Source organism: Erpetoichthys calabaricus, chromosome 1 (assembly GCF_900747795.2).
Source record: "Erpetoichthys calabaricus chromosome 1, fErpCal1.3, whole genome shotgun sequence".
In the NCBI taxonomy this organism is placed as follows: domain Eukaryota; kingdom Metazoa; phylum Chordata; class Cladistia; order Polypteriformes; family Polypteridae; genus Erpetoichthys; species Erpetoichthys calabaricus.
Window position 1 is genome coordinate 22754390 of NC_041394.2, and position 18031 is coordinate 22772420.

The 18031-nt window shown below is 37.1% G+C and overlaps 1 protein-coding gene across 3 annotated transcripts in view; it reads left to right on the forward strand.

Annotated features, from left to right (window-relative positions):
• clasrp (CLK4-associating serine/arginine rich protein) overlaps nt 1-18031 on the forward strand; it is an 88795-nt gene that overhangs the window by 55262 nt on the left and 15502 nt on the right. For 2 of the 3 annotated variants that reach the window (XM_028796284.2, XM_028796277.2), the window contains exons 14-19: nt 3160-3354; nt 3756-3795; nt 7292-7352; nt 8225-8283; nt 10129-10175; nt 10386-10471. In XM_028796284.2, coding sequence (XP_028652117.1) covers nt 3160-3354; nt 3756-3795; nt 7292-7352; nt 8225-8283; nt 10129-10175; nt 10386-10471 — 488 coding nt within the window. Of the gene's footprint in view, nt 1-3159; nt 3355-3755; nt 3800-7291; nt 7353-8224; nt 8284-10128; nt 10176-10385; nt 10472-18031 lie in introns of those variants that run through there. The other variant, XR_003715587.2, reaches the window with a different exon arrangement.

Here is an 18031-nt window from a genome sequence, read left to right on the forward strand (position 1 = left end):
CTCTTCACTCTCTACTGTGACGCCATCAATGTTGAGTGGGAGATGGACAGCCTTTGTCTTCCTGAAGTCAACAATCAACTCTTTTGTCTTTTCAACATTAAGATACAGATTATTGTCTTTACACCAAAGTGCCAACCGTTCCACTTCTTCTCTGTACACCGCATCATCGTTGTTCTCAATGAGTCCCACTACTGTAGTGTCATCGGCGAACTTGATAATGTGGTTTGTGTCAGAGTTGGAGGTGCAATCATGGGTCAACAGCGTGAAGAGTAGTGGGCTCAACACACAACCCTGGGGGGCACCTGTGCTCAGTGTGATGGTGTTAGATCTTTTATTCCCAGTCTGTACTGTTTGAGGTCTTTCAGTGAGAAAGTCCAGAATCCAGTTGCAGGTGGAGGTGTTGAGTCCGAGCAGATCCAGCTTACTGATCAGCTGCCTGGGAATGATAGTATTGAATGCTGAGCTGAAATCAGTGAACAGCATTCTTACATGTGCATTGCGGTGATCCAGATGTGACAGGATCAGGTGGAATACCATTGAAATTGCATCGTCAGTTGATCGATTTGATTGATATGCAAACTGTAGAGGGTCCAGTTTCCGGGGCAGCTGATTCTTTATGTGACTCAAAACTAACCGCTCAAAGCACTTCATAATGATTGGAGTGAATGCCACTGGGCGGTAGTCATTGAGTTCTGAGGCTGTAGCTGTCTTTGGGACAGGTCTGATGGTGGTGTTTTTAAAACATTGTGGCACAACAGCTTGGCTCAGGGAGATGTTGAAGATGTCCACTAGGACATCAGTCAGCTGGTCAGCACAAGCTCTGAGCACACGTCCAGGTATGTTATCTGGTCCAGCAGCTTTGTGTGGGTTGACCCTGATGAGAGTCCTTCTCACACTAGCTGCAGACAGGGACAGAACTTGATTGTCTGACGAGGGGATGGTCTTCCATGCTGGTTTATTGTTCTGTCTCTCAAACCTGGCATAGAAGGTGTTAAGAGCGTCTGGAAGAGAGGTGTCGTTAAAACACATATGCGGTGGGGCCTTATAATCTGTGATGGTTTGGATGCCCTGCCACATTCGACGAGAATCTCTTGAGCAGGCAAAGTGATCACTAATTTTATTTGAGTACTTCCGCTTTGCTAACTTAATGCCTCGGGACAGGTTGGTTCTAGCTGCTCTGAGTGCCACTTCGTCGTTAGCTTTGTAGGCAGCATCCCTTGTTTTCATCAGCTCGTGAACTTCTGCTGTGAACCATGGCTTCTGGTTAGCGCGTGTTGAGACAGATTTGATGACGGTGACATCTCCAATGCATTTGTCAATGTATCCTGTCACTGCTTCAGCATACTCATTAATGTCAATGTGATGATCAATGGTCGCCGCTTCTCTAAAGACACTCCATTCTGTGCTCTCAAAACAGTCCTGCAGGGCTTCAGTAGCTCCATCTGGCCATGTTCTGATCTGCTTTGTTCTCTTCAGCAATGGCATATATGCCGGAGTAAGCATTACTGTAATGTGATCAGACAGTCCGATGTGAGGGTGGGGAGTTGCTCTATATGCAGACTTGATGTTAGTGTATACCAAGTCCAATATATAGATTAATGGTGTTCTCAATGCTTAGAAATATAGGCAGATACTTATCCAGCAAGCAATACCATCAGGGTGGCGTATGATTAGCCCCAAATTTATTCTGCAGGAGGACAATGACCCCAAACATACAGCCAAAGTCATTAAGAACTATCTTCGGCGTAAAGAACAACAAGAAGTCCTGGAAGTGATGGTATGGCCCCCACAGAGCCCTGATCTCAACATCATCGAGTGTGTCTGGGATTACATGAAGAGACAGAAGGATGTGAGGAAGCCTACATCCACAGAAGATCTGTGGTTAGTTCTCCAAGATATTTGGAACAACCTACCAGCCGAGTTCCTTCAAAAACTGTGTGCAAGTGTACCTAGAAGAATTGATGCTGTTTTGAAGGCAAAGGGTGGTCACACCAAATATTGATTTGATTTAGATTTGTCTTTTGTTCATTCACTGCATTTTGTTGATTGATTGAAAATAAATGATTAACACTTCCATTTTTGAAAGCATTCTTTGTTTACAGCATTGTTTCACACCTGCCTAAAACTTTTGCACAGTACTATATATGTGTATATATATATATATATATATATATATAAAATTTGCCGTTGGAGATCCACGAAGGGAGAAAAAACGAATCACGTATCATCAAATAGTTTTATTCCTGTATAATATACACACACACACAAACTAGCTGATTTGACAAAGCCAAATTATTCATTTTTTTTTAGAAATGTTAAATTTAAGTGTTACAGTCAGTGTTAGAGGAGAATTTGTCATGCAGAATACCCAGACAAATGTGGAACTCCATTGCCATCTGGCTTCTTTTTTCTTTCACATCGGAATGCTGCACTTGCTCATCTAGTAATTTTTAGCTAAATGGTTAGACAGGAATTTTCAGAAAGATGAGCATGGCACCTATAATTTTCACTTGTGAACACTAGACTGAAAGATCATATGAAGTAAACAAGCAGAAGGTAAAACGGTAGGAGTTAATCTGTTGTTGAAACAGCAAGTAAGTTAAATGATTATTCTAGCTAATGCAACTGGTAGGGATAAATTTCTTGATCTTTCTTGTTTGAGGTTAAATCCTGTATAATAATAGACTTTAATAGATAATTGTAACTTTGTAGCATTTTTTAAAATCTACATTATTGTAGTTATGTAATATACACTGCTTGTAATGTTTCAACAAATTGTAAAACACTTAGAAAGGGGGAAACAGTAATCTATAACAATAACTTGGAAATTCAAATTCGAACTGAAACTCGTGTGATTGTATTGAAATCAGAAGATGAAACGTTGCAAGTTGGAGCTCTGAAAAATCACATGGTGTGTGGGCACAGCATAAAATTATCATTGTGAGAGTGTTCAGACTCCTTTAATCAAGCCTGAGATTGAATTCTAATCCCTAGATTTGTGACTAACCACTGCATCGTTCTGCTACCCACATTTAGTTCACACAATTTTCAAAGATCCAAGTACATTAACCTAGTTTATGTGCATGTGTATGTCTGTTTTTTAATGTATTTAATATACTGCAAATAATTTTACCCCCTATTGTAACTCATTTTCATCAGGTCTAGAACCCGATCACGATCAATAGATCGGTATCGCAGAGGAGGCCGTGGTGGGGCCCGTCGTCGAAGCAGCAGTAGGAGTGGGAGTGTATCCCCCTGCCGAAGCCGTTCCTCCTCTCCCTCAGACAGGGACAAGGAGCGGGACAGGGCCAGGCCCCCTGCAGCTTCTCAGAACCTTGGGGACAAACTGAGAAAGTGAGTGCATCTTGTTCTCTCTCCATATGTTTGGTTTCCAGGGTACTGTAAAGAATTTAGTAATTCTATGTTTTCTCACAGTAAAGATTCAGATTCCTTGTGGCTTATGCATTACAAAGGTTTCATGTCATCTTTCAAAGCAAAAATATCTTAGTTAAGAATTTGGTTCAGGCTTGCTTAAATACCTTTTTTTAATAAATGCATGTAAACCTTTCTTCTATGACACATTTTCTGTCTGAAAAATGTTGCTGGAAAGAGGTTACAGCCTGCGTAATGTTAACTGTATAAAATCAGAGCACTTCTCTCACCCACCCCCCAATTATAGTTCATTTATCCCGGGAGGAAACTGGCCTGAAAGTACATAGTTTTGATTTCAAAAACGTTTTTTTTCCCCCCCTTAGGCCTGAAAATGCTGGTGGTAAAGAAACTGGAGCTGCCAAAGTCAGTAAGAATTTGACCTACTTTTTTCTGATTTAAGTCACAGGAATTCTTGAAAAACTGTCCAAAGCTAAAATTTAATAATATTTAATTAAAAGTGGCTTTTACAAAAGCAGAAAAAAAAGACATAAACCACCCTGTTTACACACCCAAATTGTGTGCTCTGGGCCGCTCTGCTGAGGCCTTGGATGTTGGACCAAATGAGGAAACTCGTGGTTCTATGAAAAAAATGGTCTGTTGCAGAAAATCAGGATTTTCATGTTCATACTTTATTTCTGTGAACTTGATGGTGAAGAAAATGAAAAAAAAAATTTCAGAAAAAAAGTGCAGTTTCTTTGCAGATTTCAAGTATGTTTTCATCTTCTGAAGCATGCATTGTAGTAATGCAGTTTATAAAATTTTCCATAAGTAGCTTAATCATGTTGGCACACATTGAATAGTAAATCTTAAAAATAACATTACCATTTATGCTAAATACATATTTTAGTTTATTTCATTTTTCGTAAAACATTTTTGAGATTTGAGTGAGTGTAGCATTTGTGTAGCCATGAACCGAACTTATATGGGTTTGCTTTTAGGTTGCATCGGGAAATTATTTTTGAAATTTAGCGCCTGTTCTGAAAGGATAGCCCATTGTGCAGTCCATTATTATGATAAATCTATTAAAAAAGAGCAATGAGCCAAAACATTAACATAAATATATTAAAGAAGACATTTCCTGCAGGAAAGAGTTCTTTTATATTTTTCAGTCTCTTCTTTCAAAGGAGCCTATATCACTGGTATATAGGAGTGTCCTTCATTCGCATCAAGATATGCAAGTGTAATGACTGTAATGCTTATTGAGATTTGTAGTTTCTTTGTTTTGTGTTGGCTACAGAAGTCCGTGTGAACTTGCATGTGCTGAATAAAGACGCCATCCAAAGGTAGAGAGATATGGCTTACCAGTATTTAGTATGATCCCTATAGGGTTTTGCCATTTGTTACCACTGTTAGAGAGCACAGTGAACACTAAACAGGGTTTATGCAAGCAATGTCTGATGTTGATGGAGGGCACTTCTGTATATGAGCAATCAGTGCTAATTTGACTTTTATTAATGTTTTGCTTTATTGCTTTATTTCAGGTTATAGATGAATGGTACAACTTCATAACATACTGTAAGGGCATGATACTTTTAAGGGTGTGACCCATTTGTTAAGGATAGAAAACACTGCTGATTGGTTGTGTTTTGATTATGCTCGTTTTGCTATCTTCTAATGCATTTTGGGCAGACTGCTACTTAAAATTAAAGTCTTGACTGGGTAAGGAATATGGTCTACACTCCTATTGGGAATGACTAACCTGAGAATTAATTACAAATGGCCATACATTTGTTTATTGACCTACAAATATGGGCAATATTCGAAACCCTCTTATGTTTGAGTTTTTCTGCTACAATAGACTGAAGTCCTCTTTATCATTAAGACTTAGAAGTAGATGTGTTTTATCTAAAATCCTGAGAGAAGCCAAAAAATTTGTATGCCTTTTTTTTTTTTTTTAATCTTTAAAGAGGGTACCAAAATTAGTAAACAAAGCTTGAGAGGGGGTTTAGCATTTAACTTTGGAACCAGACAGTTACAAAAGGGTGTTACAGTAACTGCTTTTAGCATCCAGGACTAATTCTCTCATTTAACAGAGGAAGCATCGTCATCTTCATTTGTCGGTACTGGAGAAAGCACATTTTAACTATCTGAATATTTTTTTCATGATTCTGTGAGAATATTCAAATGAGTATTTAGAAAAAAAATTGTTAAATGAGATGTTACACTGAGAAAATCTAAAGGATGTTTTAGCCTCTTGAGGCTGGGTAAGAATTATTTAATTGCAGTGTTTGTCAGACAGTCAGATTATGTTTACTATTTAAGTACTTATTTAATGTATTTTAATCTTGATTATTTTGTATTTTATGCTGTGTCTGGAAATTAGTTTTAATGTAATTTGTATTTTTTTTTTTTTTTTTTTTTTTTTTTTTTGCACTACTGGTATGTTAGTGCTGGTCTTGAGTATTTTAAAGTAGTCATGTTTAGCTATCATATTTAGGTCGCATTATAATCACCCTCCCCTTAAGATCAATAAAGTATATACTGTATGTTTGATCAATAAAGTATATATTGTATGCTTAAACATGTTTGTAAGGGGACACTGTTTTTCCCTGGTTTGAGATTTTTACCCTGTCCTTTTTGTTACTGGTCCCTGTCTTGTACCCTTCGTTCTGAAATAATCCTGTATTGGATAAATTGTGTTAAATTTTGGATGGATAATGAGATAATGACTATTATTTCATTCAGCATTTATGGTAAGGTCTTCAGATTCATTAATTAAAATGATGGTTCTGTCAGCAGTTTAGTTTTAGTTCTTAAATGGTTAACATTCCATTCCTTTTGTCGCAGCTTGCATACTGACTATCCTCTTCTCCTGGTCTCAACTGGCACTTGCCTTCAGCATATGCTGACTCCTAGACCATGTTTATTGTGCCAGTATGTGGATAATTGGTGTTTCTATATTAATTTACAGCCCTGAGCCGTTTTATTGTCAAGAGCTTACTCATATTTTCTGCTTTCATATTTGAGTTATTTCAACATATAATTTGTCGAAATATCTACTACCATAACCAGCACCAACATATTCAGTTTAACTATATATTTGTTTTCTGTCCTATAGTGCCATAAGCATTTAAACAATGTAGTTCTCTGCTTGCTCTTGATTTTAAGTTTCAGATAATTTTATTTATTAATAAAAACCACTGTAACAGTGCAGCAGGCTGATCACAGTAGTGATTTGATATACTAATTTTTTTAGCTTTAGGTATTTTTGAAGAATGTAGGAATTGCTGGATATTGTACAAAAATACCTTATGTTCATTACTCATCTGTAATGCTCTTACCATTAAATATAAGAAAATGGTATAGTTATCAGAAAGGTGGATTTTAAATTTATAAGGTGGTGATTTCTGATATTGTGCCTTTTAGAAAATGAAACAGATTTCAAACATGATTTATATGAAGAGTTTTTTTTATCCCTGTAACCAAATGCAGCTTGTTTTTTTGAAGTGGTGAACTCTTTAGTTTGTAGTACTATATACCAGTGTAATATACTGTATATTGAATGTTTGTATGAATAAACTGAAATAACATTTTTTGCCTGGTGTTTAAAAAAAAAAAAAAAAAAAGAACCTCCTAGAGAAAACCCTGAATGTGGCACGAAGTAGTTGCTTTCAATTTACATTTTTAAAAGAGCTGGCATGGTAGTATATGGTTCCTTTTTGTTTGTGTTATAAAAGTTGTCAATTTTGGAATAACACTTGTACTTCTGATCCAGACTAACAATAATGGTAGCGTAATCAGTCCTTTTTAAGAACTGATAGGTGACTATATTTATATAATTCTTTTTCTTCCTACAGAGTTAGTTTTGATCTTTACTCAGTTGATTGGTCGTGGTGATCACATGGTTTTTATTTTGCAGCCAAAGCTCACACCCCAAGAGAAACTGAAGCTAAGAATGCAGAAGGCGCTTAATAAACAGTGTAAGTGATGATCAAAAATAGTATCTAGAAATGTTCCCCCCCCTTTATCCAACCAGTAGTAAGGTTATGTGATACCCAGATTTTGCATATCTTACTGAAAAATCTCATGCTGTTATCTTTTATATTGCCATTGGTAAGTACATCTTTTGCCATATTTACATTACAGCTGTTTGCTTCCCTTACACATTGCCTTATTGTGACTGTTATGTCATCTGTGTGCCCCTCAAGCTATGAGGACTTCATTAAATATCAGCTCCATTACTTAAATGTTTAGTCTGATGTTTGAACGGTGGTAGAGGCATTGAAAATGATATGGTTTTAGAAGTCAGAAGTGATTGAGAAATCCTTCTGTTTAAAAAAAAAAAAAAAAAAAAAAAAAATAGTGAATGAAAGTACTAAACTCTCATCTCACTTTGCATTGATTAACCAAAATTAACTGAATAACTTCAGCTATTTTCATATTCCTTATTCCAGATGAACTGTAAATCTTGAAAAATAAATCTGTTTTCAGTATAAAGCAAACTTGTTCATTTTGCTTTTTCTGAGATGGTGGGCCACCTTCCCAGAGATCACCTATGATATTAAAAGTCAAAAATAGTACCTTGAGCTGCAAGTTGTAATTCTAATTCTGTTTTCCATGCACACTGCAGTGGATATGATCTTGTCACAAGGGGCTCATTGTTACAATACACATAAGGAAATTTACTTTGTTCTAGAAGGTACACATCCCTTTAGTCAAATATATAGTGGTTTCATTTTCACTTACAAGTGTGATAAAACAAACATCTTTGTTGTTCTACATTATTAAAAACAGTATTACTTCTGGAAGGTACCATGAACACTATTAATGGTCTCCTTTACATTTTTGTTAGTCAAAGCTGACAAGAAAGCTGCTCACGAGAAGTTACAGCAACAGGAGCACGAGAGACAGGTTGGTTTGCAATTCTGTTTGAGTTGGCTTATCATATTAATCAGAATTCTAGCAACAGTGTTTTTTTTCTCTTCAGATTGTGTTTATTTTACATTTAAATGATTTACTAAAGTTGAACTATTAGTAATATATTTAATGAGTTAAAAATCAGTTATGTTTTAATGTGCTTAATAGCCTGTGACTTTTTAGTCATTTCCTTAATGTGTTTTGCAATTTACATACACGTTTTTTCCCAATAAATTGTACCCTTATTATTATTCTTTCATTTTAATTTTATTTTGATTTCAAATAGCATAGCACTAATGCAAGTTCAAATATTAGAGAACCTTTTTAAAATTTCTACAACTGTTTCCAGAATTTCCTTCTCTTTCTCCCATCAGTCTTTTATGAGAGATACATTGTATTAACTCAACAAGTAGGTGAATTTTGATTTTAGACAATGTAAGATTATATACAAATCTCAGCGCTTCTTCCAGTAGTTTGCTATAGTTTTAATTCATAATAGTGCCAAATTATAATTGCTTCTTCAACTCCTGAGAAATTCACCTTTGAACTTTTTCATGGAGCGCACAAGTAAATGAGTGGAGTGACAACATTAAGTAAAGAAGGAAAGTAAATTTTAAATGTTTCATTAAGAAGAAAGGGTGTTGTGTGTCAAAGATTAGATAAGTTACTAATGAATGTCCAGGCTAGTCAGCATTAACCCTAAAATTATCCATCGTCTGGAGCAGTTTTTAGAAATTAGCGACTAAACGTCAACTAAGAATTTTATGATCTGATTCTTGAGACCTTCTTTTATTAATACTGCAAAATTCTTAAATGATAATAAAAGGGACAGGAATATCCCCATGAAGCTTCACAATAACAGAACTTGATGATGAAGAAAGCAAGACTGTCAAACTGAAACAGAATGCAACATTAAGGCATATTCCTTAAATAACTCGCACTGTTCATATTCCAAGATGTCATGCCAACATAGTAGTATAAAATAGTTAGTTTTCATACTCTAATTAAAATGTCCATTTTCCTACCTAGTTTAGCATTTTTGGGCAGAGGAGGGTTTTTATCAGTAAATGTATAGTTATGGATGATATCCGGAGCAAAAAAAAGCATTTATTGGGAGAAACAAATTGTGAACTACAACAATCACCACATCAGAAAAATGAATAATAAGCCTTTGTTTTGGCATTTTAATTTAGTCTAATTTGTTGTTTTTTTTTCTGTGCAATATTTGTAAGTCAGTCTTTGAATTATTCTGATTCTTACATGGATATGTGTGTCAAATTTAAGTGGTTTGTCTTTATCTTGAAGTCACTTTCTGTGCAATGTTGCTCATTAGGCATATGCAGAGGTCTGTAAAATGAACAACAATGAGTGATAAGTGAAGGGAAATAACCAAACTACCTTAATGTATGTGCAGTGGCAAGATATGGCTGTATGCAGAATAAACTTTGAATCAACATCTGCTGTCACTACCAGAAATGTGTTTTCATTGTTACACAGTGTGAATGTAAATCTTAAAAGGACTCAAAGTATGCATTTGTTTGCTTCAAAGTGATTGCATTAGTCTTTCCAGTATGAGTTGACCAGTTGGCCTAAATATGACCTCATGGTCTATGCTGTCATTCTTTTGCTCATTTTGGAGTTTTGTCTGCTTTCTGAATATAAATTAGAAGTTCTTGATACACTTTCAGAACCCATATGGTAAGACATTAGTGCTGGAAATGAGTAGAATAAAATAGAAGTGACAGTGAAATACCTTTGTGTTTTTAAATAGCATCTTCTTACATTTAACTTTTATGACTGCAAGAGATTTATATAGCAATATTTTAAATATTTTTTTAGGAACGTGAAGATGAACTCCGTGCCATGGCTCGCAAGATCAGAATGAAGTAAGATAATTCAAATGTGATTTACTAATTCTTGGAGATTTTTGCAGTGTTTAGATTAATGAAAGTTTGGTAATTTCACCAGTGTAGGGAGAAATTCTTCTTTCAGCTTTAAATATTTTGACTAATATGCTAAATTCTGAAATATTCTTTTTGAATATTGCATACATGGAATATTTTATTTTCTCTGATGTATTTTTGCTTTATTTACAGAGAAAGAGAAAGGCGGGAGAAAGAGAGAGAAGAATGGGAGAGACAGTTTGGTCGCCAATCACGGTCTCCTTCCCCAAAGTACAGCAGTGAGTATTCTCATATTTAACTTTAGAAATAGGCACCATGCCATCAATATTAGACATCTGTGCAGTTTCTAGTGTGTATATACTCTTGGATTGAAAGGAAAAGTGGCATGTAAAAATCCATCTTGCATTGGTCCCTTTAGATAGATAGCAAGTAAGCTTTGAGAGGCTTCCTAAGATATCTGAATAACGTTTGTATGTTTTATAGTGATCACTGTGTACATTTTGTGATGGAAATAAGTTTGTCAAAGTCAACAAAACTTAACAATATCAGCAGCACTTTAATATTACTGGCTTATTCTTCTAAACTGAACACTGTCTTTCGCTGAAATCGTTGCACTATAGCTATTATGGTTTACACACAGGACCCCCCACAGCATGCAGCACTTTGTCAAATGCCTACTACAGTTGACCACATACTATGAGTACTTCTGGTAATGTCTACACACGAAGTATGGCTGCAGCTCTCTTAGCTGAAGGAACATGATTAAGCCCCTTAAGTTTTAAGTAAAAACATGGCTTCAGTTTGAAATATTTAAATATTAACTAAATTCTTTTTTAATGGGATACATTTTTCAAGGAAGATGGTCTTTACCCTTACTGGACTTTTTGATGTACAGTAGGTGAATCCCAAGTGACAAGCTTGTGTAGCAAAATTATTATTGATAATAAAATTATTTCTTTTTTATTAAGAAAAGGTGCCCATTTTGGAGGAAATAAAATGAGAAAATAAACCAAAACAGTGTGTCATTTCATTCATGCCTATCAGTCAGCAATAGTCTCTGGGAGATGTGCATTTTGTTAAGCAACAACACAGTTTTATAACTAATGGTATAGTGAAATGAATAAAATAAAACACTTCATTGAGTTATAGATATTAGTGTGCCTTGTTTGTAGATGGGGGTAGAATCATTCTAAAATACACGGAGGCGGGATGTGTCCTGATGCATATCAGCAAAACATACAAAATGCCTTTATTTACCCATAGTGTTTGCTGCTGAAGCATGTCAAACATTTTGCGTGTTTATTATGGTAGGTTTTGTGGAGACAACAGATTCTTTTTTATTATTTTTTTTTGTTGAAATTCATGTTCTTAGTGTATCGATCCAATGTTGACTAAATTATGTTTTTGCTGGGCTAAGATATTTAGCTTAGTATTTGTGTGATTTGTTTAAGTATATAATAGTTTAGTATATTTAAACCAGTATAATCCTGATACTCTTTCAAACAGATAAATGACTGCAGTTATTGCCAGTTTATCCAATTAATGACCAAATACAAAAATAAAAATACTTCTTTTGTGTAAGCTGTGAGAGTACAATGACTTGACCCTTCAGTTGTGAGTGGTAGCCAATTTAACTTTTTAGTTTTCAGTGGTGTGCAAAGCTGACTAATCAGGTTGATTAAAGGAATGTTATAAAGACTGACTAATTGAGGAAAAATTTAAATGCTAATCCTTTAGAAAACCCAAGTATGTTTTCATCCTGTTGTGCCAAGCATAAAGTGAGACAAGTTTTAAACCAAGTGTTTCCTCTTTCCGAGCCACATTTGCATTGGTGTTGCTTTTCTATGTTGATTCCAAAGTAAAGTTTACAAGTTCACTTTAACCCTGCTTTACTGACCAGACACTCAGGTGGCTTAGCTTTTTGTGCTGCTTTGACATTTAAAGCACATGGCAGGCCAAATGTATAAGTGTTGTCTAATAAAATCATAAAAGCTCAGAATTCCAGTTTCAGGTTATTCCTAGTCTTACTACTGGCACTTTACTAGTAATTCAAGGAACATCTATGTGTTCCTTTCTCTGTGATAGTTGTGCTGGTGTAGCACTTTTTTTAATATCTTAAGACTGTTGAAAAAATATCAGTGCTGACATGTAGCAGAAAAATGGAGGGTCCTTTGATTATATATTCATATAAATGTAGTCATGTTGCTTGCTGTGGTTTTCAGAAAGTACTGTATTTTTTCTTTCTGCCTCTGGCTTTATTTTTTTTTTTTAACCATTCTGACATTAGAAAATATGAAATAGGCTGGGTGTGAGCACTTTATTTGTAGCATCAACACACATGCTACCAAGCATCTGTCTGTCAACTGTTGTTGACCTAGGGGCCAAGTACTGTATGCATACATCCATATTACTAACCGAGAATGGTAAACCGGATATGGACGCAGGTACGTGCCCATGGACGCAGGAGACATAGTGCGCAGGCACCACACAAAAATGAGGAATCGGCCCCCCGCACCAAAGTGAAACGGGAGAGACTACGAACGACACAGCCACACAAACAAGAGGAGTCAGGGCCTCGCCCCAGAGTGAAACGGGACAGACTACGGAGTCTACAAAGGTTCACAAATCAAACCTGAGAGAGTACGTAAAGTGGTAATGACACAGCCACACAAAAAAGACGATACAGCCCCCCGCCCCACAGTAAAACAGGACAGACTACAGAGTCCACAAAAGTCCACAACACACTGCATAATCAAACCCGAGATGGTACGGAAAGCACAGGCGCCTACAACGCGCTACACACCGCCAACAACGAAAGAGCTCAACAAACAGAAATAAGAAATAAAGCAACAAGCCCAGAGAATATGGAACCCTAAACGTCCACACCACACAGCAGAGGCAAACCCGACATAGTACGGAAGGTGCAGGCTCCTACATCGCGCGTCTAAAACACCGCAGGCAAAACCCCGAGATGGTGCAGAAGCCCCACAGACCTGGACTCCACAGCATATGTGAATCACATTACAGTGATACAATATTATAAGTACTCACAGAAACAACAAACACAAGAAGCGTCTGCATCCCGCCCCACAGTCAAACCGGAGAGAGTATGGAGTTCCCACACGTCCATAAAACACAGCATAGTCAAACCCGAGATACCCATGCACGCAGGAGACATGGTGTGCAGGCGGCTACAGCGCGATCCTCCGAGAACGAAGGAGACACAGCTCAAAAACGAAAGAGCTCACCTGACGTGGATAAGAAATGAGGCAACGCGCCCATAGGTGACGACACAGCCACACAAAAACAAGAATACAGCCCCCCGCAACAGAGTGAAACAGGACAAACTACAGAGTCCACGAAAGTCCATAACACACAACATAATCAAACCCGAGATGGTACGAAAAGCGCAGCCGCCTATAACGCGCTATACACCGCCTTCAATGAAAGAGCTCAACTAACAGAAATAAGAAATAAAGCAACAAACCCAGAGAATACGGAACCCTAGACGTCCACAACACACAGCAGAGTCAAACCCGACATAGTATGGAAGCTGCAGGCGCCTACAACGCGCGTCTAAAACACCGCAAGCAACACCCCGAGATGGTCCAGAAGCCCCACAGACCCAGACTCCACAGCATATGTGAATCACATTACAGTACTACAATATTATACGTACTCACAGAAACAACAAACACAGGAGGCGTTGGCATCCCGCCCCACATTCAAACCGGAGAGAGTACGGAGTCCCCAAATGTCCAAAACACACAGCATAGTCACACCCGACATAGTACGGAGGGCGCATGCACCTACAATGACAGACAACACAGCATAATCAAACACGACATAGTACGGAAGGTGCAGGTGCCTACAACGCGTGTCTAACACACCGCAGGCAAAAACCCGAGATGGTGCAGAAGCCCCATGGATCCGGACTCCACAGCATATGTGAATCACATTCCAGTGATACAATAAGTACTCACAGACATACATATGTCCTCACAGAAAAAACAAACACAAGAGGCTTCGGCATCCCGCCCCACACTCAAACCGTGGAGAGTACGAGGTCCCCAAACGTCCACAAAACACAGCATACTCAAACCCGAGAGAGTACGGAGGGCGCATGATACATATGTAACAATTACCAAGAATGACGATAATCTCTTTCAACTGTATTTCGGCTTACCCACGACCAGGGGTTGGCGAGCAGAGGGCGGAGCCCCCTAGTCTTTTGACTACTCAGTCTGCATCTGACTGTAACCCAGTCATTCTGTACCCGATTTTCATCTGCACATTCGCTATAGTGGGGTCCTGAAGTTTAACTAGAACGGTCTGAATTATCAGACATTTTCGTTTGCCTATTGGTTTTCAGTCTGGTATTGCAGTTCACCAATGCACATGTTCCTCAGTTTAAAAGGTTGGAGACCTTTTAATGACCAGGTTTTGCAGAAGGTACATTGGTATCTGCACAATGAGTGCTGCTTTACATGGGGTGTTCATTGCAGCCAGTAACACTGTTGCCATGATGTGGTCTTCCTAAACCAGACAGGGTCAGTATGCTTGTATGATTACTACTGTCTTGTAGTTTTATGTCTTGCTGATTTGAGCCTAGTTTATTCTTCACAAATAATTTCCTTTCTCGGTTTCGATGGTTCTTAAAGTTATTAATGGACTGTTTAATTACCAGTCAGATATTTATATAGCTACTCATAATTTGCATGTCAGTTTTCTACATTTTAGAATGTCCAATATATGGGCGTATCTATACCTAAAAAAAAAGTGTTAAATCAAAAACTGCCTAATTTTGGATTCTTCATAGTACCCACTCTTTGGGAAAGCGTAGTGTGTGCAACCTACCTCTTGATGGTGTCGTCTGAGGTGCCCTTCCAACAGTCTTAAGAGTTCTTGCATATACTGAATACTTGTTGGCTGCTTTTCCTTCAGTCTGTGGTCTAACTCTTCTGATTGTTGGAGGCCAGGGTGTGTGCTGCAGCTCTTCGTCAGATTCATGTTTGCCAAATAACTGTTACACATCCTGGAGATGTGTTTTAGGTCATTGTCCTGTTTTAAACACAAATAACTGCCCGACTAGGTGCAAACCAGGTGGGTGGTTGGTTTGTGCATTGTGTTGTTTTAATCATGCTAGTTAAGTGTGACTTTAATTCTTAATAAATCACTGACAGTGTTACCAGCAAATTACCATCACACCGTCTCCCCCATACTTCTAAATGAAAACCATACTTGTAGACATCATCAGTTTCCAATCCCCTCATCTTACAAAGACATGGTTCTTTATCCAAAAATCTTCGAATTTTGCTGATCCGATGTCTGCTGCCTGTGTTTCTTGGCCCAGACAAATCTTCTTTACTTGTCTCTCTCTCCTTTAGTAGTGGCTGCTTTGAGCAGTTCTTGTATGATGGCCTGAGCCACATACAGTAGTTTAAATGGAACATTTGATGTTGAGGTGCCTGCTGCTTGAACTCAGTGAATCATTTATTTGTGCTGTCATCGGAGATTCAATTAATAGGTGATGTCTGAGACTAGTGACTCTAATCAACTTATCTTCTACAACTGACAGTTCTTGTGGCCGTTTTCATCATAGAGCTCTGTGGTTTTTGCAACTGCACTTGAAGGAACTTTTTAAGTTCTTGAGATTTTCCAGATTAACTGTCTTTCATTTCTTATAGTAATAATGGACTGTTGTTTCTGTTTACCAAGTTCAGGTGTTCTTGTCTATTAGTAGAGATTTGCAGTCCATAATATGTTGCCAGAATAGAAATATTTATGTTTTACAAATTACTTTTTATAGATGGTGGTCCTGTGACTCAATCATTCCCATCCTGAATTCTCCTTACAATGGCTATAGAGATGTAGGGTTCATTGGACTGTGTTGTCTCCTTTAGATTTGAGATCTTAGAATCCTTGCCTAGCTCTTGAAGAAAAAGCCTTTTTTTCCATGGAGTTTTCTTGTGTTCCAGCATGGGTTCAGTAACATCCAGATGGCAAATGCTTTGTAAGTGGAGATATACAAGATATTGAAAAATATTAGGAGTGACCAGCATAGGGTAATTCTTTTGCAGCTATAGCCAGTCACCAACCTATCCAAGTATCTATTCCTCCCTTTGCAGTATTATAATCCATAATTTCCAGTTTCATGCTCCCCGCCACAGATTATGTGGTTGCTGTGGAGCATGCTCATGAGTACCACATTTTTTCTGTGGATGTAAGACACCAGGGATGTGTCAGCCTTGAATAGAAACTTATTTGCATTGACAGGCCTGATCTTTGTACTTCTCAGCTGAGGTGGGAGCTCTGGATTGATTATTCTTATTATTTCTACCACTGTGATCTTTCTCTTCTGAACTTCTTTTCCCAAATTGTGTGACGTTACAAAAATAAATAAATAAAAAAATAAAAAAAATAGTCACATGTGATATTGTGCCCAAGGAGTCACTGTGTTATGTCCAGGGCAACCAGCATTGCTTGTTTTTTCTCATTGGTCCCTCCATCATTAGGTAGTGCATGTGCGAGAAAGGGAGGAGTATTGTTTGTTGGATATGGAGTAGGTGACTGAGGTGCTCATGATTGTTGGTGATGTAAGTGATTGGTCTCATGGGATTAGGGTTTAGGCATATGGAAACAATACCTCTAAAGTAGTAGTGGTGGTGTTGTTTTATAGACCTATAATGCTGTTCGGTCTAGTAGATCCAAACACCACCAATATAATCTAGATATGTTTTGGTCACAGTATGAACTCAATAAAAATTCATCCCTTAAAATAAATATTATTTAACCACACACAGGTTAAATATTTGTTTTTTAAATTCAATGCTTTTACTTGCAAAAAGATATTTTTCATAAGCATCACCGTTTTATATTTATTTGTCATAGAAACACATTTCAAGTATTTAAATATAGACCAGTCTTAAATTAGTGTTTAAACGTTTGTAACACTGGGGCCTTGCATTTGTTATATACATAATTTATACCACACAAAACATGCGCATTATTAAAGTAAAAGATATCTGTGAGTCTAAAAGGAAGAATTAAATTATTTAAAATGTGCCGCCTTTTTTGTCTTGCTAATATTTTCCTTTAGTAACAGGTCTTTAGAAATTCGAAGATGTACACCCAGAAGCAGAGTGCAAAAATAATTTTGTCCAGCAGATGTCACAGTTTACTAATTTTTGCAGTTTGCAGTTTCTATTTTTTTTCCCCTTGGCTTTACTCAGCACAGTGACTTTTACAACCTTGTTGTTCCTGGTAAAGTGAATCTTCATCTAACATTAACAGTTGGTCCATGCTTTCAAGAAGATATAGAAAATAAGTTTTAAACTTATATGTATAGGTGGCATATGTAAGTCACTGACTAGTTAAGCTGTCGGTTTTGTTTTAGTCATTTGTTGGATATGCTTGGTGGAATGGAAGGTGTTATGTGAACAAATGACTTATGCAAATCTAATGTTATGCTCCCCGGATGTGGCTAGTTTTGATATACATCTGTCTCTTCTCAGTGTGTGTGTGTGTGTGTGTGTGTGTGTGCATGTGTTTTTAAGCTTTCAGAGTTTCATTGCTGCATGTTAAAAGGAGGATTGGGTAATTTTTCTGAATTGCTGCTACACATGATCAATATATATCTTTGTTTTTTTAGCGCCCTAACTAGAGTGCACATTACAAAGTACTTTACAAAGGAGTATAATTTAGATCTGATGGATAACTAAATGCAATACAAAGCTTGTTTGTTCTGTTTCTCATGCATTATGAATCTGAGTAAAGTCAAAGACTAGTAATTACTTTTAAAACCTTATAAAGGAACAAATTTACAAATGAGTAGAGAA